The 24,466-nt window shown below is 43.0% G+C and overlaps 1 protein-coding gene across 9 annotated transcripts in view; it reads left to right on the top strand.

The window, feature by feature from the left end:
* The window catches only part of abcc10 (ATP-binding cassette, sub-family C (CFTR/MRP), member 10), a 198,305-nt gene extending 174,010 nt beyond the window's left edge, over nucleotides 1–24,295 (top strand). For all 9 annotated transcript variants that reach the window (XM_069887931.1, XM_069887927.1, XM_069887929.1 and 6 more), the window contains 2 exons: nucleotides 8,723–8,835; nucleotides 21,887–24,295. In XM_069887931.1, the coding sequence (XP_069744032.1) occupies nucleotides 8,723–8,835; nucleotides 21,887–22,022 (249 nt within the window). In that variant the 3' untranslated portion in view covers nucleotides 22,023–24,295. The remainder of the gene's footprint in view (nucleotides 1–8,722; nucleotides 8,836–21,886) is intronic.
* Nucleotides 24,296–24,466: the final 171 nt, after the last annotated feature.

Raw genomic sequence — 24,466 nt, 5'->3', positions numbered from 1 at the left:
TGGAGACACTATACTGAGCATCGTCACCGAGAGATGGGGACACTGTACTGAGCAACGTCACTGAGAGATGGGGTCACTACTGAGCATCGTCACTGAGAGACGGAGACACTGTACTGAGCAATGTCACTGAGAGACGGGGACACTGTACTGAGCAACATCACTGAGGGGAGACACTACTGAGCAACGTCACTGAGAGACGGAAGGACTGTACTGAGCAATGTCACTGAGAGACGGGGACACTGTACTAAGTAATGTCACTGAGAGATGGAGACACTATACTGAGCATCGTCACCGAGAGATGGGGACACTGTACTGAGCAACGTCACTGAGAGATGGGGTCACTACTGAGCATCGTCACTGAGAGACGGAGACACTGTACTGAGCAATGTCACTGAGAGACGGGGACACTGTACTGAGCAACATCACTGAGGGGAGACACTACTGAGCAACGTCACTGAGAGACGGAAGGACTGTACTGAGCAATGTCACTGAGAGACGGGGACACTGTACTAAGTAATGTCACTGAGAGATGGAGACACTATACTGAGCATCGTCACCGAGAGATGGGGACACTGTACTGAGCAACGTCACTGAGAGATGGGGACACTACTGAGCATCGTCACTGAGAGACGGAGACACTGTACTGAGCAATGTCACTGAGAGACGGGGACACTGTACTGAGCAACGTCACTGAGAGACGGAGACACTGTACTGAGCAACATCACTGAGGGGAGACACTACTGAGCAACGTCACTGAGGGGAGACACTGTACTGAGCATCGTCACTGAGGGACGGGGACACTGTACTGAGCATCATCACTGGTAGATGGGGACACTGTACTGAGCAACGTCACTGAGGGACGGAGACACTGTACTGAGCAACGTCACAGAGACGAGATGCTGTACTGAGCAACGTCACTGAGGGGAGACACTGTACTGAGTAACGTCACTGAAACAATCCAGACATAAAGTTTGATCCTTGATCACTCTGGATCTTTTTAGGTAATCCAAAAATTGTGAAAAAGGTTTCCAAAGCCTTTACCACTGTCTTTGCTTTCATATTCCTCAGCATATTCCTTATGCTGTACACATAATTGTTAACAGGTTCTGATTCCCAGCTTTTGTTTTAGGCAGGGGTCCTACACAATCCACAATAACCCTAGTGAAAGGTTCCCCAACAACAGGAATAGGTTGCAAGGGAGTTACCGGAGAAGCCTGGTTAGGTTTCCCCACAACCTGACAATGGTGGCATGTCCGACACCAATTTACAACATCCTTCCTCAAACCAGGTCAGAAAAATTGTTTCAACATCTTATTCATGGTTTTCTTTACACCAAGATGACCACCCAGAGGTGTACTATGGGCTAAATTTAAAATTTCATTCTGGTAAATTCTAGGAATGACCACCTGATGAATCTCCGCCCACTCTTCATTTGCAGGAACATCATGAGTTCTCCATTTCTTCATTAACAATTTGCCTTCCAGTAATATCCACAGGGCATTTCCTTAATCTCCTTCTCATTCACAGCTTTCTTCCTCAAGTCAGCAAGATCAGAATCTGTCTTTTGCTGCTCAATTAACTCTTTCCTTGACAAAGTCAAATCCTGACTCTCACATTTAACCTCCTCCTTCTGGACTATTTCAGGAGTACTGAGAGAGAATCTATCAACTGGATTTCCCTCAGCTCTCATCATTTTCTTAAACAAAGACCTTGTTACAGCACATGCAAGATATATCTCACAATCTTCTTCAACCTCATCCTTACAAGGCTGATTTGTTCATCTCAAAACTTACCCAACTTTATCCTCTGCCTAATCATTCCCTGATTAAAAATGAAATTCCCTGCATGGGTAACTTTGAAATTACTCCTACTACAACAGGTCCTTTAACTAATTCTGAACCCAACATTATTTTGTGCAGAGATATTGACTCTACTTCACCTCCTACATCTCTAATTAAAGTCATCTCTTATGCGTCTGTCTTTTGATCAAGAGTTAGAACATTCTCCAACAACAGTGACTGGGCACCTGTAGTATCTCTAAGAATTTTAACTGGGTCCTGTGATTCTCCCTCCTTTACTGAAACCAAGCCCTTTGAGACACAGAAGGTTTGAAAAAATCCATGACACCCTTATCAGATTTGGAACATCTGCTCTCCTTACATTCAACTGTCTGAATCCATGCATCTGGTAAACCCTCCTTTTCTTGTCTCTTTTTCAACACTAAACAATTCGCAATAACATGACCAGGTTTCTTACAAAAATGACATACAAATCCAGAAGTTCTGACCTTTCCTACCTTACCTTCATCTTTTCTCTTTACATTTTCCCCAGACTTAATTTCAGACTTATTGGTCTGCTCCACATTAACCCTCTGAACAGGCTTATTATACTGAAATTTGTTTTAGTGAATCAGGGCATATTCATCCACTAACCTAACCATTTTTTGCCACGTCCCCATGTCTTTCTCATCCAGGTATAATTTGATCTTATTGGGAACACACCTTTTAATATCAATTCTTTTAATCTGTCAAAATCATTATTTATTCATTTGAGGCGCACCAACGGTCAAAACATACAGATTTTCCTAGAGCTAAATCCATATAAGGTTGGTTCCATGTTTTCACCAAACTCCAAAATTTTTGTCTATATGCTTCTGGAACCAACTCACAAGCTTTCAATGCTGATTGTTTAACAGTATCATAATTTGCCACTTGCTCTGTAGTCAAACTAGAGGATGCAACTTATGCTTTTCCCTTCAATGCACTTTGGAGCATAAGAGGCCATTTTTCTTTTGGCCATCTTGAGCTCTCAGCAACTTTTTCAAAAAGCTGAAAATATGTATCTATATCTCCCTCATCAAACAACAACTACTAGCCAAAAACCTCTCCCCAGGAGTTACAGCCTCAATTCTCTTACCTCCCTCCATCTCAATTTTTTACTTCTCTAATTGAAACCATCTATCTCTTTCAGTTTTTTCCAAGTCATATTTTCTTTGTCTTTCATAATCCTCCCTCTGTTTTTTTATCCTCCTCTCTTTGTTTTTCAGCTTCCTCTGTCTCATTTTTGTTTCTGCAACTCAAACTCCTGCTCTCTTTCTTCTTCCACCCTCCATTTCTCTTTCTTCTTCCACCCTCCGTTTCTCTTTCTTCTTCCACCCTCCGTTTCTCTTTCTTCTTCCACCCTCCATTTCTCTTTCTTCTTCCACCCTCCGTTTCTCTTTCTTCTTCCACCCTCCGTTTCTCTTTCTTCTTCCACCCTCCGTTTCTCTCTTGCTTCTTCCACCCTCCATTTCTCCAATTTCAATTGCAATTCAAAAGATCTATCCTCTGGAAAATGGTGTAAGTCTTAACAAATTTTCTCTCACCTATATAATATTTCACTATAATCCTTTGTATTTGTATTTTCCTCATCCAATGCTTGACTTCAGTCAGCTTTAATGCCATAGAAATAACCGTCAGTTCCTTTGCAGCTCCACAGGTGATGGTTGTAACAAAAGTCTACTAACATCCATTGTTGCTGTTTTTCCACACATGCAACCTTTAAATTAGCTTGGAAAAACCAATTTAATACATCACAAAAACTCCAAAAGTTTAAGATCAAAAAACTCCAAATATTTCAATCCGGAAAGATGAGCCCTCACTTTGAATTCAGAGGAACCCAAAACCCAGCAGCAATAGAAATTCACCAAGACAATGGTTACTTAAACAAAAGTTGTTTTTAATTTTCTTTAAACACAAAAACAGGATCAAACTTTAACTTATTACTATTAACTTAACCCCCTTCTAATTCAAAGTGCACCTGTATGTAATGTGTATATGTGTGTATATCTCACTTCTCACTCCTCCAAGTTCACCGGTATCAGGCAATTCTTATACTGTGCACAAAATTTAACATTTATGAATTTTCACCAGGCTCTGGTTCTTAAAGATAAATGATTACCACTCAGGAAGGTCCTTGTTGGTTTCAGAGAGATATTTGTTGCTTGTTGGACACAAACAAATTGATTTCCTCTGATCAGTCGCTTCAGTGTCTTGCTGAAGAAACTTGGCCCATCATTGGTTTTCTAAATGATAACGTCTCCTTCCAGCTCACCACAGAGTTCCTCTTGTTTCCCTTATTTCAGGAGAAACACTCTAGCCAGCCATTTCTTCTTGTAAGGACTACAAGGGTTTTCAACAGGCTGAACTCAGAACTCACAATCCATCTTCAAAATGGGGTTTTTCAACAAGCTGCACTCTCTCTCTCTAAAAGAGAAATCCTGTTTGTTTGCACTCTCTCTCTCTAAAAGAGAAATCCTGTTTGTTCTTTCCTCTCTCTCTCTGCTTGTAAAAACCAGAACTCCTTGCAGGCTCCAAACCCAATCTTTATCATTACTTGAGCCCAGACTCTTCCATTTTGCACCGGCTTTTGAAGTTCTTTCCTAAAGCAGTGACTTTGTAAAATCATTGATGTCTGAATGTCTGGCTTCAGCCAAAGCTCTTGCATTTTAAATAAGATGTGTTTTGTTACTCTGTTTGTGAAGTGACCTACACAAAACTCCAACAATCTCTCTCTTTTAAAGACATATTATGTATTATATTATATAACATGCATTTAGCATATCAGTGTGAAAAGACACTTGGAATTTCAAAGACAGAAATTATGTCACATACCATGTGACACAAGAGATTTGAAGAAATATATTTTCAAATTCAGACATTTTTGGATCAATTCAGAAGTCAAGATTTTGTGACACACACCCAGAAGTTGGAACCTTGTGAAAGACGGCATTGAATTACAGAAACCAGAATAGGCGCTGTTATGTGTTACACCTAATAAAAGGGGAATACAGAACATATGTGGATTTCAAAAAGAAAGCCCACTTTATGACTGCTCTTTGGAAAATAAAGAGTGCAGCCTCATCATGGAAGAACAGTTAAGTCAGAATAAAGAAAACATGTCCTCCTGGAAAGACAGGACTTATGTTGTATCTCATGTGAATAGGATAATACAAGTGGCTTTTAAATAAGTAAGACCACTTCTCATTTGTGCCAGAAAATGGTCACTCCTGTTTGAAGAATATCTCTGAAAGACAGCTCATCGAGACTTGAGAGTTTAAAGAGGCCTGAAGATATGATGTTTAAAAGTGCTTTATTTCTGAACTGAAAATTTAAGACCTTCAAGCATGCTGAAGTTTTAAAAATTGACTTTTCACAGTTTGGGACACACACATATTTACATTTGCACATAAAGGGGGTTTAAAGTTAGAATTTAAGTTGGAGATAAGAAAGAAATGTCATGTTATTATAGTTTAATAAAAAATATTAATTTGAATTTACCATTGTCTGGTGAACTTTTGCCATTGCTGTTCCTTTGTTAGAGCTAATAAAGTCCCTTTAGTCTCAACAAAATTGAGAGGGTTGTTAGTTCGTAATGCCTCCAAAATCAGCCCTGCTCCAGTTTAGGACTGAACTTCTGGACACGTCCAATCTTTCTCCATATCTATTTTAAAACTGAGTTATTGTGACTGGTTACAAAGTGCTCGTTTATTCGGTGTCTTGCCATATCTCATTCCTGAAGAGGAGGTCTCATGTTGTCCCCTCTGGTCAGACCCTAATCTATGGATTATGAACTCCACCCCATCCAGGCCCCTTGCTCTATAGGTGATGCTGTCAATATCAGAGGTTAAATTCTCTCTGTTATACACCCATTATCCTTATGGCTATTTGCAATCTCCCTACACATTTGTTCCTATAATTCCCACAGATCATTAAAGTGATCATTCCCTTGTTTCTAATTTTTTCTGATATTCCACAAGTTCCCAAGAATATTCTCTCTAAGTACTGTTGTCTTTCCTCATCAAAAAGGCAATTCCCCCACCTTTGCGCCTAGAGCATCTGTATTCTGGAACGCTATGTCTGGGTTGTTTCAGCCATGTTTCTCTAATGGCTATCATGTCCTAGTCTCCTGAGCCAATCCACATCACAAGTCCTGCTCCCCAATCCTGGAACATCTGGCAGTTGAGTTTCATTCATTCTATTTGCCAAGGGAGTTCACTGCCATCATCCTGGTTGCTCTATATATTCTGCCCCAGGCTAACACTGCAGGGGCTCAGCCATGAGACAACACACCCTGATGCCTTCCTGATCATTGTTGGGGACTTCAACCAGGCTAAACTGAAAAAGTCTCTAATGAACTATCAATACATTACCAGCAAAACCAGAGAAGCCAACACACTTGACCACTACTACGTTACCATGCTACATTGACCACTGATCCATCCCATGACCACACTTTGGCAAGTCTGATCACCTGGCTGTATTTTCACTCCCAGTTTAAAGCAAAGACTGAGGACTACAGCACCAGTGGTGAAGATGGTGAAAATATGGTCAAGGAAAGCGGAGGAGCACCTGAACAACTGCGTTGAATCAGTGGACTGGACCATATTCGAGGACTCATCTTCAAACTTGAATAAATATGCCACGGCTGTCATCAACCTCATCGGGACCTGTGTGGATGGGTGTGTGTCTACACACACATACTGTGAGTACCCCAACCAGAAGCCATGGGTGAATTAAAAGATTCACAACCTTCTGAGGGCGAGATCGATGGTATTTAAGATCACTGATTCAGATATCTACAGCAAGTCCAGATATGACCTACAGAAGCCCATCCCAGCAGCAAAGAGACAATTTCGAAGGAAGCTAAAAACAGAGTTACATATTCGCCTGGTATTGCAGGCCATTACATCGAACAAGTTGAGGCCAAACACTATCTGGTGAACTGAACACCTTTTATTGCTCACTTTGAAAAGAAGGGCTCAATGGTACCAATAAGAATCTCTGCAGAAGCTGACGACTGGTCATATCTGTCTGAGGCCAATGTCAGGCCCTGATGATGTACCTGGCAAGGTACTGAAAGTCTGTGCTAACCAACTAGCAGGAGTGTTCACATACATTTTCAATCTCTCACTGCTGCAATCAGAAATTCCCACCTGCTTCAAAAGGACATCATACGGGTGCCCCAGAAGAGTTAGCACTGCTGCTCGCCATTTGCGTGGTTTGGGGAGTGGGATTCAGAACTATGCTGGAGTTCATCTAATTTAATGCTCTTCCCCCTTGTTTATATTCCATCTATTTCTACTCTGCTTTCTGCAGGCAAGCCAATTCTTAATCCACACAGCTAAGGTCCCAAGCCTCATGACTTTGTGAACGAGTCTACCATGTGGGACCTTGTCAAATGCCTTATTAAGATCTATATACACCACATCTAGCGCCCTACCTTCATCAATTTCTTTTGTTACTTCCTCAAAAAACTCAACTAGGCTCGCGAGGCATGACCTATTTCCACAAGCAATGTTGTCTATTCTTGAGAAAACTATATTTCTTTAAATTCCTCGTAAATCCTGTCCCTAAGAATCCTCTCCAATAATTTTCCCACCACTGACTGGTCTATAATTCCCAGGATTCTCCTTATTACCTTTTTTTAAACAAGGGAACCACATTTGCCATTCTCCAATCCTCCAGTACCTCCCCGGTGGCTAGGGGAGGACACAAAGATCATTGACAATGTCCCAGCAATTTCTTCCTTGTAGTAACTTGGAATATATATTGTCCGGTCCCAGGGACTTGTCAATCCGAACATTTTTGAGAAGATCCAGCATCTCCACTATCTTAACCTCATCATGGTCCAACACATAAGCTTGTTTTTTACTGACCTCACATTGACCAAGGTCTCTCTGGTTGCATCCTTTATCCTTAAGCGGCCTACTTGTACTCTCATCATTCTGTTCTTCATGCGTGCATAAAGTGCCTTAGGATTTTCCGACTTGCTCAGCCTTCTCTTGCCCTCTTCTAGTTCTCCTTGGTCCTTTCTTAAGTTCCTTTCTGGCAACCATGTAATTCTCATATGCCCTTCTTTGCATCCTTCTTCCTCTCAATGAGCAATCTCACCTCTTTTGGGAACCACAGTTCCCTTGTCCTACCATCTTTTCCCTAATCAGAACCCTGTGCAAATAGTCCCTAATCATCCCTCCTGGTTTTCTGCCTCATCCCATCATAATAAACCTTCCCCAATTAAATACTTTCCCATTTTGTCTAAAGGTCAAGGAGTTATGGTCACTTTCACCAGGTTCATCACCCAGTAGAGGAGCCAGTATGGCCTCTCCTCCAGTTGGTTCCCCATCTATTCCTCTTGCAGTAAAGATGTGCCAGTCAACATTGGGGAAGTTGAAGTCTCCCATAACAATTATCTTACCATAATGTGTGTTATATCTGCTCCATGTCATCATTGAATTATACTGCATAGAAAAAGGACATTCAGCCCAGACATTGAGTAGTCTGGTCAGACAATTCACCGACTCTTTTTCCAAGGCCTTGTAAATTATTATCCCCTGAGTTTCTTCCCAATTTCATCTTGAAAGCCATTGTTTATTTTGTCTTTACTGTCCTTGTAGTTTGTGTCTTCCTCACATATTTTACCAAGATTATTACATTTGTGTTCCCCACTCCTTGAACCACCTGCCTTGTGGACAGCTTTCCTTTGGTTAATCTTTCCAAACTAGTCATGATTTTGTGCATCTTTTTCAAATTTCTAGCCTTTTCAGTCTAACCTTGCAGGTCAAATCTTTCACCAAACACCATTCTCGTCAATCAGTAAAGCCGTTCACACTTTCAGTTACATTTAGTCCGGTCGTGACCAGCCACTTGTACCGATGTTTTAACCCCTCTGTTTGTTGGTGCAGATTCTGTGCATTGATGAAGCCACTGCCAGCGTGGACCACAAAACAGATCATCTGCTGCAGGAGACCATACGAAGAGAATTTTCTGAGAAAACCGTATTAACAATTGCCCACAGGTATGCTACAGCCACAAAGAAAAGAATCGGTGTAAGGAGTTGAGAATTTGGGATGGGTCTGAGCGGAGAGAGGAAGTTGAATCAGTCACAGTACCAGCGACCCTGATCGGAATCCAATGCTGTCTGTAAAGAGTTTGCATGTACTCCCTGTGCTTCCTCCTGGTGCTCCGGTTTCCTCTCATGTTCCAAAGACGTAAGGATGAGTTGGTTAATTAGTCACGTGGATCTCTAAATGAAAAAAAATAAACAAAAGGGGAAAAATGCAAGGCACCCCTCTCACTCGCCATGGACCTGAGATAATTGTCAAAGTTTTACAGCACGGACACAGGCCATTCAGCCCAACTTGTCCATGTTAACCCAATTAATTTTACTTGCACCATTTGGCTAGAAACAGAAAGAGGGTAGAGTGCATTATTTCATCAATCTTTATTTGTTCTGATTTAACAGAATTTTTCAACGTCTGCCTGTTTTCTGAGGCTCTGACAAATGCAGTGGACAAGGAATGGGCAGGAATCTCCCCCCAACCTCCATCCTTGCCACTCTGAACTAACTAACTAACAATGTGGACATCTGCTTGTCAGCGTGTGTCATGATTGATCTGTTGCACCTGATTGCAGGCAGGGATGAATCTCCTGTTATCTCCTATTTTCTAGATCATTGACGATGATGACCTCAAAGTCTCGATGCTTTCAACAAGCATTGTCAATGTGGCAGGGCAGGTCTGGATAATTATGAAGATTTAGAGGGTAGCCAAATTCCAAAGACCTTCTCAATAGTTAGCGAGGAAAGTTTTGACAGTTGCCATCCACGTGGAATGAAGCTAGTAGGATCTCATTCATCTTCCCAGCCCCAGTGACATGTGGCAGCTTATACATGGAACAGTACGGTGCTTTCAGCCCTCAATGTTGTGCCGACCCATATCTTCTTCTTTTGGCTTGGCTTCGCGGACGAAGATTTACTGAGGGGGTAAATGTCCACGTCAGCTGCAGGCTCGTTTGTGGCTGACAAGTCCGATGCGGGACAGGCAGACATGGTTGCAGGGGAAAATTTGTTGGTGTGCCTGTCTAGGAGTCCTTTAAACACCCCTAACGTTTCAGCCTCCACCACCATCAAGGCATTCCAGGCCCCCACAACTCTGTGCATAAAAAAAACCTACCCCTGATATCTCCTCTAAACTTCCCTCCCTTCACTTTGTACATATATCCTCTAGTGTTTGCTGTTCCTGCCCTGGGAACAAGTCCTGGCCATCCACCCTCTCTATACCTCTCATAATCTTGTGGTATCAATCTCCTCTCATCCTTCTCCAACAAAGGGAAAAGTCCAAGCTCTGCTAACCTTGCCTCATGAGACTCACTTCCAACCCAGGCAACATCCTGGTAAATCTCCTCTTCACCCTCTCCATAGCTTCCACATCCTCCCTAAAATGAGGTGACCATAACACTCTCAGTGTGGTCTCATCAGAGATTTGTAGAGTTGCACCATGACCTCTCTACTCCTGAATTCAATCCCCCTATTAATGAAGCCCAGCATCCCATAGGCTGCTTAACTGTCGAATTAACATGTATGGGGACCTTTAGAGATGTATGGATTTGGACCCCCAAGGTCACTCTGTTCAACTACACTTTTAAGTAACTGACCATTAACCCTGTACTCAGCCATCTGATTTGTCATTCCAAAATGCATCACCTCACATTTATCCGGATTGAACTCTATCTGCCACTTTTCCACCCATCTCTGCATCCTGTCTATATCACAGTCGACAACCTTCAGCTCCATCCACAACTCCTCCATGTCATCCGCAAACTTACTGACCCATCCATTTGCCTCTTCATTCAGGTCATTTATCAAAATCACAAAGAGCAGGGGGTCCCAGAACAGGCCCCTGTGGGATGTCCACTAGTCACAGACCTCCAGGCAGAATACTTTCATTCCACTCCTACTCTCTGCTTTCTACCTGCAAGCCAAATTTTTAATCTAAACACCCAAGGTTCCATGGATCCTATGCCTCAAGACTTTCTGGATGAGTGTCTCATACGAGACCTTGTCAAATGCTTTATTAAAATCCATATAGACCACATCTACCTCCCTACCCTCATCAATTTCTTTTCTTACCTTCTGAAAGACTCATGAGGCACAACCTTCCCTTCACAAAGCCCTGCTGACTGTCCTTGAGTAGACTGGACTTCTCCAAATACTCAGAGATCCTGTCCTTAAGAATCCTCTCCAATAGTTTACACACCTCCGACACAAGACTCACCCAGTTTATAATTCCCAGGATTCTCCCTATACTTTTTTTAAAACAAGGGACTACTACATTTGCCGTTCTCCAAACCTCTGGAACCTCCCCTGCAGCCAAAGAGACTCACACATCTTAGCTACTGCCCCAGCTATTTCTTCCTTCACTTCCCACAGCAGCCTGGGATATATCGCATCCAGCCCCAGGGGTTTTTAAATCTTAATGTTTTTAAGAAGATCCAACATTTACTCATTCTTAATCTCCACATTTTCCAGTATACAAGCCTGTTCTATTCCGACCTCACCTTGATCAAGGTCCTTTTCCCTTGTGAATACTGAAGCAAAGTATTCATTTAGGACCTCCCCAACCTCCTCTGCCTCCAGACACATGCCGCCTCCTTTATCCTTTAGCGGCCCCACCTTCACTCTCGTCATCCTTCTGTTCTTCACATACACATAGAATGCCTTGGGGTTCTCCATAATCCTACATGCCAAGGGTTTGTCATGCCCCCTTCGAGCTCTCCTAAGTCCTTTCCTGTTTCCTGCTTCCTTTATCTAATACTAGCAGAATACTTGGCATTGCCCAGGAAATAAAATACTCAGTTATTGACTACATGCCTGCCCCTTGCTTGTTTAGAGGCCTGAGCACTGAGACGGCTGTATCACCGCTGTTGTGCTTCCTGCAGCCTGTCCCTTGCCTGTCTGGAGGGCTGAGCACTGAGATGGACATATCGCTGCTGTTCTGTTTCCTGCAGCCTGTCCCTTGTCTGTCCGGAGGGCTGAGCACTGAGATGGACGTATCGCTGCTGTTCTGTTTCCTGCAGCCTGTCCCTTGTCTGTCCGGAGGGCTGAGCACTGAGATGGACGTATCGCTGCTGTTCTGTTTCCCGCAGCCTGTCCCTTGTCTGTCCGGAGGGCTGAGCACTGAGATGGACGTATCGCTGCTGTTCTGTTTCCTGCAGCCTGTCCCTTGTCTGTCCGGAGGGCTGAGCACTGAGATGGACGTATCGCTGCTGTTCTGTTTCTTGCAGCCTGTCCCTTGTCTGTCCGGATGGCTGAGCACTGAGATGGACGTATCGCTGCTGCTCTGTTTCCCGCAGCCTGTCCCTTGTCTGTCCGGAGGGCTGAGCACTGAGATGGACGTATCGCTGCTGCTCTGTTTCCCGCAGCCTGTCCCTTGTCTGTCCGGAGGGCTGAGCACTGAGATGGACGTATCGCTGCTGTTCTGTTTCTTGCAGCCTGTCCCTTGTCTGTCCGGAGGACTGAGCACTGAGATGGACGTATCGCTGCTGCTCTGTTTCCCGCAGCCTGTCCCTTGTCTGTCCGGAGGGCTGAGCACTGAGATGGACGTATCGCTGCTGCTCTGTTTCCCGCAGCCTGTTCCTTGTCTGTCCGGAGGGCGGAGCACTGAGATGGACGTATCGCTGCTGTTCTGTTTCCCGCAGCCTGTCCCTTGTCTGTCCGGAGGGCTGAGCACTGAGATGGACGTATCGCTGCTGTTCTGTTTCCCGCAGCCTGTCCCTTGTCTGTCCGGAGGGCTGAGCACTGAGATGGACGTATCGCTGCTGTTCTGTTTCCCGCAGCCTGTCCCTTGTCTGTCCGGAGGGCTGAGCACTGAGATGGACGTATCGCTGCTGTTCTGTTTCCCGCAGCCTGTCCCTTGTCTGTCCGGAGGGCTGAGCACTGAGATGGACGTATCGCTGCTGTTCTGTTTCCCGCAGCCTGTCCCTTGTCTGTCCGGAGGGCTGAGCACTGAGATGGACGTATCGCTGCTGTTCTGTTTCCCGCAGCCTGTCCCTTGTCTGTCCGGAGGGCTGAGCACTGAGATGGACGTATCGCTGCTGTTCTGCTTCCTGCAGCCTGTCCCTTGTCTGTCCGGAGGGCTGAGCACTGAGATGGACGTATCGCTGCTGTTCTGTTTCCCGCAGCCTGTCCCTTGTCTGTCCGGAGGGCTGAGCACTGAGATGGACGTATCGCTGCTGTTCTGTTTCCCGCAGCCTGTCCCTTGTCTGTCCAGAGGGCTGAGCACTGAGATGGACGTATCGCTGCTGTTCTGCTTCCTGCAGCCTGTCCCTTGTCTGTCCGGAGGGCTGAGCACTGAGATGGACGTATCGCTGCTGTTCTGTTTCCCGCAGCCTGTCCCTTGTCTGTCCGGAGGGCTGAGCACTGAGATGGACGTATCGCTGCTGTTCTGTTTCCCGCAGCCTGTCCCTTGTCTGTCCAGAGGGCTGAGCACTGAGATGGATTAACCCTAAAAAAATGTCTTTTATTAAATTCCCAAATATTTTTAACTGGTCTTTAACTATTTTGAAAGGGAAATTGGCATAAACTGCTTCTTTCCTTGGCTTGGCTTCGCGGACGAAGATTTATGGAGGGGGTAAAAAGTCCACGTCAGCTGCAGGCTCGTTTGTGGCTGACCAGTCCGATGCGGGACAGGCAGACACGATTGCAGCGGTTGCAAGGGAAAATTGGTTGGTTGGGGTTGGGTGTTGGGTTTTTCCTCCTTTGCCTTTTGTCAGTGAGGTGGGCTCTGCGGTCTTCTTCAAAGGAGGCTGCTGCCCGCCGAACTGTGAGGCGCCAAGATGCACGGTTTGAGGCGTTATCAGCCCACTGGCGGTGGTCAATGTGGCAGGCACCAAGAGATTTCTTTAGGCAGTCCTTGTACCTTTTCTTTGGTGCACCTCTGTCACGGTGGCCAGTGGAGAGCTCGCCATATAATACGATCTTGGGAAGGCGATGGTCCTCCATTCTGGAGACGTGACCCATCCAGCGCAGCTGGATCTTCAGCAGCGTGGACTCGATGCTGTCGACCTCTGCCATCTCGAGTACCTCGACGTTAGGGGTGTGAGCGCTCCAATGGATGTTGAGGATGGAGCGGAGACAACGCTGGTGGAAGCGTTCTAGGAGCCGTAGGTGGTGCCGGTAGAGGACCCATGATTCGGAGCCGAACAGGAGTGTGGGTATAAACTGCTAAAGATCCTTTAATTCACTCTTATGAAAATTTATTTTATACCCCAAAAACTGACTAAATTCAGCAAACAATGATAGTATGGTTGGTAAAGAAATCTCAGGATTGGAAATAAACAACAAAAGATGTGCATAAAGAAACTTTATATTCAATTCCATTTCTAAAAATACCACTAAATTTTATACTATCGCACAAAGCTTCCAAACCAAGATGAAAAAGCAGAGGGCTTAACGGGCAACTTTGCCATGTTCCCCTGTAAAGCCTAAAAATGCTGATTTTTGTACATTTGAACATATTGAAGCACTGGGCATAAATACATTAGTTTAATCCACTTTATAAAAATTAGATCAAAATTAAATTTCCTCAAAACTGTTCAAATGCTTTCTCGGGATCCAACAATAGAACACACTCAGTCGTTGGAATGAAAGTTAAGTATATTATATTCAATAACCAATGTATATTGTAATACAAGTAATGATTTTTACTAAAACTTGTCTGGTCTGTATTGATAATTAATGGTAAAATATTCTCTTCTATGGGCAAGAATTTTAGATAAAATATTCATATTTTTCATATTTACATTGTAATTCAGTTATTCAGTTGCTTCCTTCCCTTTCTTCAAAATAAGAGATATACTTGCTTCATTAAAAGAAGAGGGAAGTTTTCCATCCCAAAGTGAAGGGTCCAACACTTAGATATAATACCAACAATTTAGAAAAAGATTTATAAAATTCAACAAGACATCCATCTGGTCTTGGCCCTTTACCAGATTGCAGTGAAGAAATGGCTATAAATAATTCCTCTTGAGAAATAGGAGGTTCAAGACTTGTACGTTTATCTTGTGAAAATAGTTGGTAGATCTAAATGGTCTAATAAATCAGACAGAGGTAATGCCATTATTGAATTCCAAAATTTAAAGTTTAGAATAAAATTCCTTTAAAAATCTAGTTTATTTCAGAATGATCTGTAGTCGTTGTGTACCATCATTTCTCTGAATCTTGTTAATTTTCCTTTTAGCTGATATCCCTTTTCACTGTTCAGCCAATTGTTTGTCTTTTCAGACATCTGCTTCCAGTTTACTCTCAGTCGTCCCTGCCTCATCCCATCCTAATGATCTCTTCCCCAATTAAACACACAGTGTCAGGAATCTTTCTTGTACACACCTGACAAATTCAGCCCCATCTATCCCTCTTGCAGTCAGTAGATGCCAGTCAATATTAGAGAAGTTGAAATTACCCATAACTACAACCCTGTATTTCCTGCACCATTCCAAACTCTGCCTGTTTATCTGCTACTCACTGTACCGAAGGCTCTTTGGGGGCCTATAAAACTACTCCCAGTACAGTGATTTCTCCCTTCCTATTTGTGACCCATCCACACTGACTCAGTGGACACTCCCCCCACAGCTTCCCTCCCTCCTTTCCATAGCCTTGATGCTATCCTAGATCAGTAATGCTGCTAGCATCCCCCCCCCCCCCAACACCATTCCTCCCATCCTATTAATTTTAAAATACCTAAACCTCAGTACCTTCCTCCAGCCAAGCCTCTATAACGGTCACAACATCGTAGTTCCACATACTGACCCATGCTCTTAGTTCATTCCCTTTATTCCTAATACTCCTAGTGTTGAAATAGACACATTTCAAACCCTAAAATTGGCTACATTTATGTTTTGTCCCCTACCTGTCCTTCCTCACCAACTCAGAACACATGGCATCATACTTTTGACCTTCTGCCCTAATCTCTGCACTCACATTCTGGTTCCCACCCCCTGGCAAACTAGTTTAAACCCTCCCCAACTGCTCCAGCAAACCTGCCTGCCAGGATATTGGTCCCTTTCGAATTCAAATCCTTTTTGTACAGATCAGGCCTTCCCTAGAAGAAATACCAGTGATCCACAAATCTGAACCCCTGCCACCTGCACCACCTCTTCAGCCACACATTCATATGCCTGTTTCTACTCTCTGGCGCTTGGCACAGGCAGCAATCCCAAGATTACCACCCTTGAGTTCATGCTTTTTAACTTCTTACCTAACTCCCTATACTCCCTCTTCAGGACCTCGTCACTACTGCTTTCTATGACATTGGCCCCCACTGTTATGAGCCCAAAGGACCCCAAACCCAGCAGCAATAGACATTCACCAAGACCAATGGTTTTTAAAACAAAAGTTATTTTTAATCAACTTTAAACATGAAAAATAGAATCAAACTTCAACTTGACTCTATACTTAACTAACCCAAATTAACCCCTTCTAATTCAAAGTGAACGTGTATGTAATGTGTGTATAAATTTAAGAAAAGTTCTTTGGTTCACAGTTCAAACTCACTTCTTCTTCCAAGTTCTCTGGATGCAGGCAATTCTTATACTGTGCACAGAATTTAACATGTATAAAGTTCACCAGGCTTGGGTGCTCGAAAGGTAAATGTTTACCGCTCAGCAAGGTTCTTGTAGGGTTTGCAGAGAGAGAGATGTGTGTAGTTCCAGAATTTTCACAACTGAGGTACCACCATTAGACACCTCAATGTCTCGCTGATGAAACTTGCCCCATCAGGGTTCTCCAGATGGTAACCTCTTTCTTTCAGGTTACAACAGAGCTCCTTCTGTTCCTCCTATTCCAAGAGAAACATCAGACAGATAGCGCTTCCAGCCCTCCACTGCTTTTGGACCCTTTCATCAGTTTCAACCAGCTCTTGCACTGTTCAACTGCTTTTCAGTGTCTCACACACAAGCAGAGGGGGCTTCGCTTCTCTCCCTCCCTCCCTCTCCAGCTGAAACTTCCAGTAAAACCATGTCATTCTCTCACTTGCAAAACCCCCACCTTCTTCAGCAAACAACAGGAGTTCTTTCTTCTACTCAAGCTGTTGTTAGATAAACAAAACCCAGGAGTGACCTTCCTGCAGAAAGGTACTTGTAACTATCCTGGCATCAGTTCCAAACAATGGTCATTCATTTTATGACGTCAGTTCAATTAACACCTACTTGTGAAAGGTGCATAACATTCTCCAGAGATCTTCAATATCTCTTCAGTCTTTCAAATAAGATCTGTTTTGAAATGTGTGTGTGTATGTAACCTACTCTAAATCTTACAAATTCCCCAAAATATTACCAAATTCTCACAAAATATTTATCCATTACACCTCCCTTTCTTTAAAGGAATTTTAACTCTGAGTTTAACTGTCTTTAAAACCACTAAAAATATAACAATTCACAATATATACATGTTATAATAAAGTAACCATGTTGAGAGCATTTTATACACGATCAATTTTAACATCTTGACAAACAATCCGCTACAATATTATTTGAACGTCTGATATGAATAATTTGCAGATTATATTCTTGTCATATCAAATTCCAGTTTAACAATGTTCTGTTCTTGTTCTTAATTTTATTCAGAACACCAGAGGATTGTGGTCACTAAATACCACAATTGGTTCTTGAGATGTACTGAGATACACATCAAAATTCTGCAGAGATAACACGATAGACAATAGTTCTTTCTCAATAGTGGAATAGTTTCATTGATGAACATTGAATTTCTTTGAAAAGTAGGCAACTGGATGGTCAATTTCATTATGTTTTTGCAATAAAACTGACCCTGCTGTTCCCTCACACGCGTCCACTGCTACAGTAAAAGGTTTATCAAAAATCAGGAGATTTTAAACACAGAATAATGACATAGCATCTCCTTTAAATTTTCTAAAGCTGTCTGACACTCTTTAGTCCACATAAATTTCTCCCCTTTCTTCAAAAGGTTGGTTAAAGGAAGAGCAACCTCAGCAAAGGTTCTATAAACTTCCTATAATATCCTGCCATTCCTAAAAACCTTCTCACTGCCTTCTTGCCATTGGGAATAGGAAACCCAGAAATTGCATTCACTTTTGCTTGAATCGGTGCAACTTTGCCATGACTAACTACATGACCCAAGTTTGTCACAGTGCTCTTTGCTAAGTTAACAGTTAAGTTTGCTTTGGATAATCTTGCAAACAATTTATCCACTTCCTTCAAATGTTCTTCCCACATGTCACTATTTGTGACCAAGTCATCAATATAAGCATCTGTATGTGTTAACCCTTGGATTACCGAATTAATCATCCTTTGAAATGTTGCAGGGGCATTTTTCATGCCAAAAGGTGTACTATACAAGCCGGATGGAGTAACAAAAGCTGAAATATTCCTTCCTCTCTCAGTTAAAGGCACACACCAGTAACCCTTCAACAAATCCAACTTTGTAAGAAATTTATCTTTGCCAATTTTATCAATACAATCATCTATTCTTGGAATAGGATAGGCATCTGTTTTAGTTCCTGAATTAACCTTCCTGTAATCTGTCCAAAACCTAACAATTCCATTTTGTTTCGGTAGCAGAACTCCAATCTGAGTTTGAAGGTCTAATAATATAATTTCTCAACATATATTCCACCTCCTGATCCATGATTTTACTTTTTTGAATGTTTATTCTGTATAGGTGTTGTTTAATGGGACTTGCATCTCCGACATCCACATCGTGATAAATCAATTATGTTCTTTTTGGAACGTCAGGAAACAGATTTGTGTGCTTTAAAATTAATTCCTTCAACTGCATCTGTTCTTGTGACTTAAGATTAATTAACTTTTCCTCCAAATTTTCCAAAATTTCTGAGTTAGACAGGCGCACAGGAACCATGGTTTCTTTAAGGTTACCCTCAAGATTTTGATTCCATAATCTCATGATCCACCACCTCCTCCACTTTGTCAACAGCCAACACATCTGATACAGATTGTTCTCCACTACCATTATCCTCATAATAAGATTTCAACATATTTATGTGACAAACTTGAGTTTTATTCCATCTATCTGGAGTGTCTAGAACATAGTTAACATCATTCAATTTTGATTTAACTGTGTACAGACCAGAAAACCTAGCTTTCAAAGAATTGTCATGTTTTGGAAACAAAATCAAAACTTCCCACCTTAAAATTCCTCACTTGAGCTTTCCTGTCAAATAAACACTTCATTTTACCCTGAGCCATTTCTAAATTCTCTTGAGCTAAAGTCCACACTTTTTGTAATCTATCTTTAAATTTAGAAACATAATCCAGCAAGTCCAACTGCACATCCTCATTCAAAGGGGTTGAAACCTAATGACTCCTGCACAGCCTCCCTTGCTGCAAACAACAATAAATGAATACCTTCATCCCAATTTTTCCCATTCTCCAAACAATAAATCCTCATCATATTTTTAAGAGTAGAATAAAATCTTTCCAAAGCTCCCTGAGTTTCAGGATGGTGTGCAGATGAAGTGATCTGTTTTATTCCCAACTCATAAATTAACTGTTGAAACAGCCCAGACATCCTTGATCACTGAATTTCTTTAGGTAATCTAAACACTGAAAAATCTTTCCAGAGCCTTTACCATCATTTTGGATTTAACATTTCTTAATGGAATAGGTTGTGGAAATCTTGATACTGTACACATAATTGTTAACAAGTACCGATTTCCAGACTTAGTTTTCGGCAAGGGACCTACACAATCCACAATAACCCTAGTGAAAGGTTCCCCAACAGCAGGAATAGGTTGTAATGAAGCCATGGGAGGACCCTGGTTAGGTTTCCCCACTACCTGACAAAAATGACATGTCCTGCACCAACTTACAACATCCTACCTCAAACCAGGCCAGAAAAATTGTTTCAAAATCTTATTCATGGTTTTCTCTACACCAAGATGACCACCTAAAGGAGTACTGTGGTCTCAATTTAAAATTTCATTCCTGTAATTTCTAGGAACAACCACCTGATGAATCACCCCCCCCCCCCCCACTCTTCATTGGCAGGAATATCAAAAGGTCTCCATTTCCTCATTAACAAATCACCTTTTAAAAAATAACCGCAAGCCATTTCTCGAATCTCCTGTTCAGTTACTGCTTTGTCTGATACACAAGAGTTGTATCTGCTTTCTGCTGCCGAATTAACTCTTTCCTTGACAAAGAAAAATCCTTGCTCTCACAATTACCCTTCTCTTTCAAAACCATTTCAGAAGCACCTGGCAAATCTGTCAACTGGATCTTCTTCATCTCTCAATAATTTCTTAGGCATGGATGTTGTTACTGCACACACAGGATATCTCACAATTCTCTTCCACCTCATCTTTCCTAGGCCTGCTTGTTAATCTCAAAACTGACCCAATTTTATCCTCTGCCAAATCATTCCAGACCTCCTGCATGGGTAACTTTGAAATTACTCCTACCACAACAGTTCCTTTAACTAATTCTGAATTTAGCACTATTTTGTGAAGAGATATTGACTCCACCTCCCCTCCAACACCTTTAATCGACATTGTCTCCCCCTGTGTCAGTTGTTTGATCAAGAGATAAAACTCCCTGTACTAACAATGATTGTGTTGAACCAGTATCCCTAAAAAATTTTAACTGGAACCTGTGATTCTCTCACTTGCAAAACCCCCACCTTAGATAAACAAAACCAAGGAGTGACCTTCCTGCAGAAAGGTACTTGTAACTATCCTGGCATCAGTTCCAAACAATGGTCATTCATTTTATGACGTCAGTTCAATTAACACCTACTTGTGAAAGGTGCATAACATTCTCCAGAGATCTTCAATATCTCTTCAGTCTTTCAAATAAGATCTGTTTTGAAATGTGTGTGTGTATGTAACCTACTCTAAATCTTACAAATTCCCCAAAATATTACCAAATTCTCACAAAATATTTATCCATTGCACCACGTTGTCTTCGACATCTGGCTACTGACCCCCCCACCCCCCCACCAAAGTCCGGAATGCTGTGAACTCGATCAGATACCTCCCTGATTCTGGTACTTGGGAGGCAACATACTATCTAGGAAACTCTATTTCGTTTACAGAACCTGCTACCTATTCATCTAACCAACAAGTCCCCACTCACCGTAGCTCTCCTCCCTGTTCCATTCTGAGCCAAGGGGCCAGTCTCTGTGCCAGAGATGTGACCATCACAACTTCCCCCACCCCGAACAGTATCCAAAACAGAATACTTATTATTGAGGGAAATGGCCACCGGGATGCTCTGCACTGTCTGCTTATATCCCTTCCCTCTGCTAACAGTCACCCAGTTGCCTGCCTCCTGACTTTTAGGGATGACTGTCTCCCAGAAGCTCCTTTCTATCATTGCCTCTGCCTCCCAAATGATCCAGAGTTCATCCAGCTCCAGTTCCCTAACCTGGTCTTCCCAGGAGCTTTAGCTGGATGCACCTCTTGCAGGTGTAGTCATCGGGGACAATTGTGCTGTCCCAGATTTCCCACACCCTGTGTCTAGGTGTCTCCATTAACTCTTCATAATTTAAATACAACTATCTTATCTGGCCTTACCTCACTGGAATCAAGCTCGTCCTCACCCTCTGCTTGCTGAAGCTTTGTGAGCCAAAGCCACCAAGTCCCACTCCTACACTGGCTGCTCTCCACTGGCAATTCCACTCAAGCTACCCCTCTTTTTATTTATCACTGCCCCTTATCTTTATTACTCCCCGCACCAATCACTGTTCTGTTTAGCCCTCAACTTGGCCTCCACTCCCTTTTAAATTACTCTCACCTCCAGCTGGTTCCCGACTCTCACAGCTCTCCCAAGTCTCTTGCTCCTTTCAGTAACAGTCCTGAAATTACAATGGCCCAAGTCCCCACTCTGCTCCCTTTTAAACAGCACTCACCTCCAACTGGTTCCCGGCTCTCACAGTTCTCCCAAGACCCTCCTCTTTCAGCGACGGCCCAGAAATTACAACAGACCCAAGGAAGTTCTCCCTGGCTTGGTGAGCACCAACTTACTGTGATCTCTCCTCTGCTATCTCAAAGTAATACCTCCTTTGTTGCTGTTGGTCTCAGGATTAAGACAATCATGGATTCAACGCGGGTCTTGGTGATGGATACGGGCTTGGTGAAAGAGTTTGACTCACCGCACATTCTATTGGAGGATCAAAATTCCTACTTCTACCATCTCGTACACAGTGATGAATTGTAGTGGAGCTGCAGTGGTCTCACATGGACATACTCACCGTGGTCAAGATCAACACAACATTCACAGAGCTGACTGTTTGGCTGAGAAAACCAGGAAGCTAAATGCACCTGCTGCTGCATTTCAGTCTGCAAAAGGTAAACCAGAAGCACATTGGAGACAGCGAAAATAATAGATGGATGATATTCAGTCATCGGGCCTTTTGTTTGGGTTAAATGCTGTAATCTGTTCAGTGATCTTTCATTCAGTCTGTTCATCGCCTCCCTCCTGCATCCCCATTTCTCCATGTTCCTGTGTCACCATTCCCACCACCCTTACAGTGAATCTCCTTTCCATATCACTCCCAAGTATAACTTGGGATTCACTTGCATCCTCTGCTCATCTCCATTCATTCCTGCTTACTCTCCCTCTCTGGTTCATGTCTATTTCTCCCTCATGTACTGCCTGATATCCCTTTCGATCCTTGCACTTTCGTACTCAACTCTCCACCTCTAGATGTGTTGTTTCTTTGTTCCCTTTTAAACATTAAAGCGCTATACAGGCCCTTCGGCCCTTCATGTTCTGCCAAAACATATAAAAGTGTTAAACCCTCCCTACCCTATAAACCTCTACTTTTCTTTCGTCCATGTGCCTATCTAATAGTCTTTTAAAGGCCCCTAATGTTTCAGCTTATACCACCATTCCTGACAAAGCATTCCAGGCTTCAACAACCCAAAGAGTAATCCCAGCTTTGCCAACCTTGCCTCATAAGACATGCCCTCCAATCCCAGCAACATCCTGGAAAGTCTCCTCTTCATCCTATCCGTAGCCTCCACATCCTTCCTATAATGAGGTGACCAGAACTGGACACAATACTCCAAATGTGGTCTCACCAGAGAATATAATGCTGCAACATAACTTCTCTACTCTTTTTCACAATCCCCCTATTAATGAAGCCCAGAATCTCATAGGCTTTTTTAACCATCCTATCAACCTGAGCAACTACCTTGAGGGATGTATGGACATGAACCCCAAGATCCCTCTGTTCATCCACGCTCTTAATTAACCATACTCAGCTTTTCGATTTGTCCTGCCAAAATGCATCACCTCACACTTGTCCGGATTGAACTCCATTTGCCATTTTTCTGCCCAACACTGCATCCTGTCTATATCCTCTTGCAACCTCTGACAACCTTCAGCTCCATCTACAATTCCTACAATCTTCGTGTCATCTGCAACTTACTAACCCAACCTTCTGTATCTATTAGCTCTTTCCCAGTTAATCACTCTCCTATTTAGGTTGAGTTTGTCTTTTTCTATAGCGATACTGAAGCAAAGGGAGTGGCAATCACTTTCACTAAAGTGCTCCCCCACCAAGAGGTCGACCATTTGACCTGGTTCATTCCTCAGCACCAGATCCAGAATGGCCTCTCCTCTCATCGGGCTGTTCACATCCTGTGTCAAGAATCCTTCTGGAACACACCTAAACTTCCTATCTGCTCTCCTAAACAACGTCCCCTATTACTAAAGCTCTCCTCTTCTCAGCCATTCCCTTCTAAGCTGAGGTGCAGGCCCCTGTGCCAGAGACTTGACTGCCTCGGCTTGTCCCTGGCAGATCCTCCCCTCCAATTGTATCCAAAACAGCTTATCTATTGTCGGTGGAAACATCCACAGGGGTACTCTGCACTACCTCTGCCTTCCTTTTCCCTCACCTGACAGTCACCCAGCTATCTGTGCTCTGTCTATTTGGGGTGACTACCTCCCTGTAACTCTTCTCACAGTTCATCCAACTCCAGCTGCCAAACTCAGTCAGTAAGTAGCTGGAGCTGAATGCATTTTCTGCAGGTGTGGTTGTCTGGGACAAGTATACCATCCCACATCTTCCATCTGGAACAATCCACAGCCCTTGCTGCTTCCATTAACTTTATGAAAACTCCCTTGATTAGACTCGACAAACTTCCTTCCCCATTCCTTTCACTTGACTATTCACTGTTATGGGTCTCTTGATGCATTACAGGTGTTGCTTAATTCTATAATCCCTGTTAATTGAGAAAGCCAGCTAAAGGAGAATTGAATGGCTGTTTTCTAATTTAGCTCATTGACTATGGATCTGTCTTGATGGGTCCATTTACCATTCTCCTAAGTCTCTTGAATTTGTCGCTATTGTCATTTGACATTTGAGAATGTAAGAAGCAGGTGGGTGAATCTGATAATTGGGATGCCTTTTCTTGGGTAAATCAGTCCTGAGACCCTACACTGTACAAATAAATTCAGGAGTCATGCAGGCTCTTCCCTCCCTACTGTTTGCTTGTCTATTTATAAAGTGAATTCCATATATTGGGTTTCTCTAGAAGTTAAGGCTCAGCTGTTGACATGAGCCACACTGACCTGTGGTGTCACTTCCTTGGGGTGTGAGGGAGTCAACCCTACACTGGCTGGATCAGTAATAATTCATTGAAGTGAGCAGGTGA

This window comes from Narcine bancroftii, chromosome 6, assembly GCF_036971445.1.
Source record: "Narcine bancroftii isolate sNarBan1 chromosome 6, sNarBan1.hap1, whole genome shotgun sequence".
In the NCBI taxonomy this organism is placed as follows: domain Eukaryota; kingdom Metazoa; phylum Chordata; class Chondrichthyes; order Torpediniformes; family Narcinidae; genus Narcine; species Narcine bancroftii.
The sequence above is the reverse complement of the archived record's forward strand: the minus strand, read 5'-3'. Positions and strand labels throughout refer to the sequence as shown.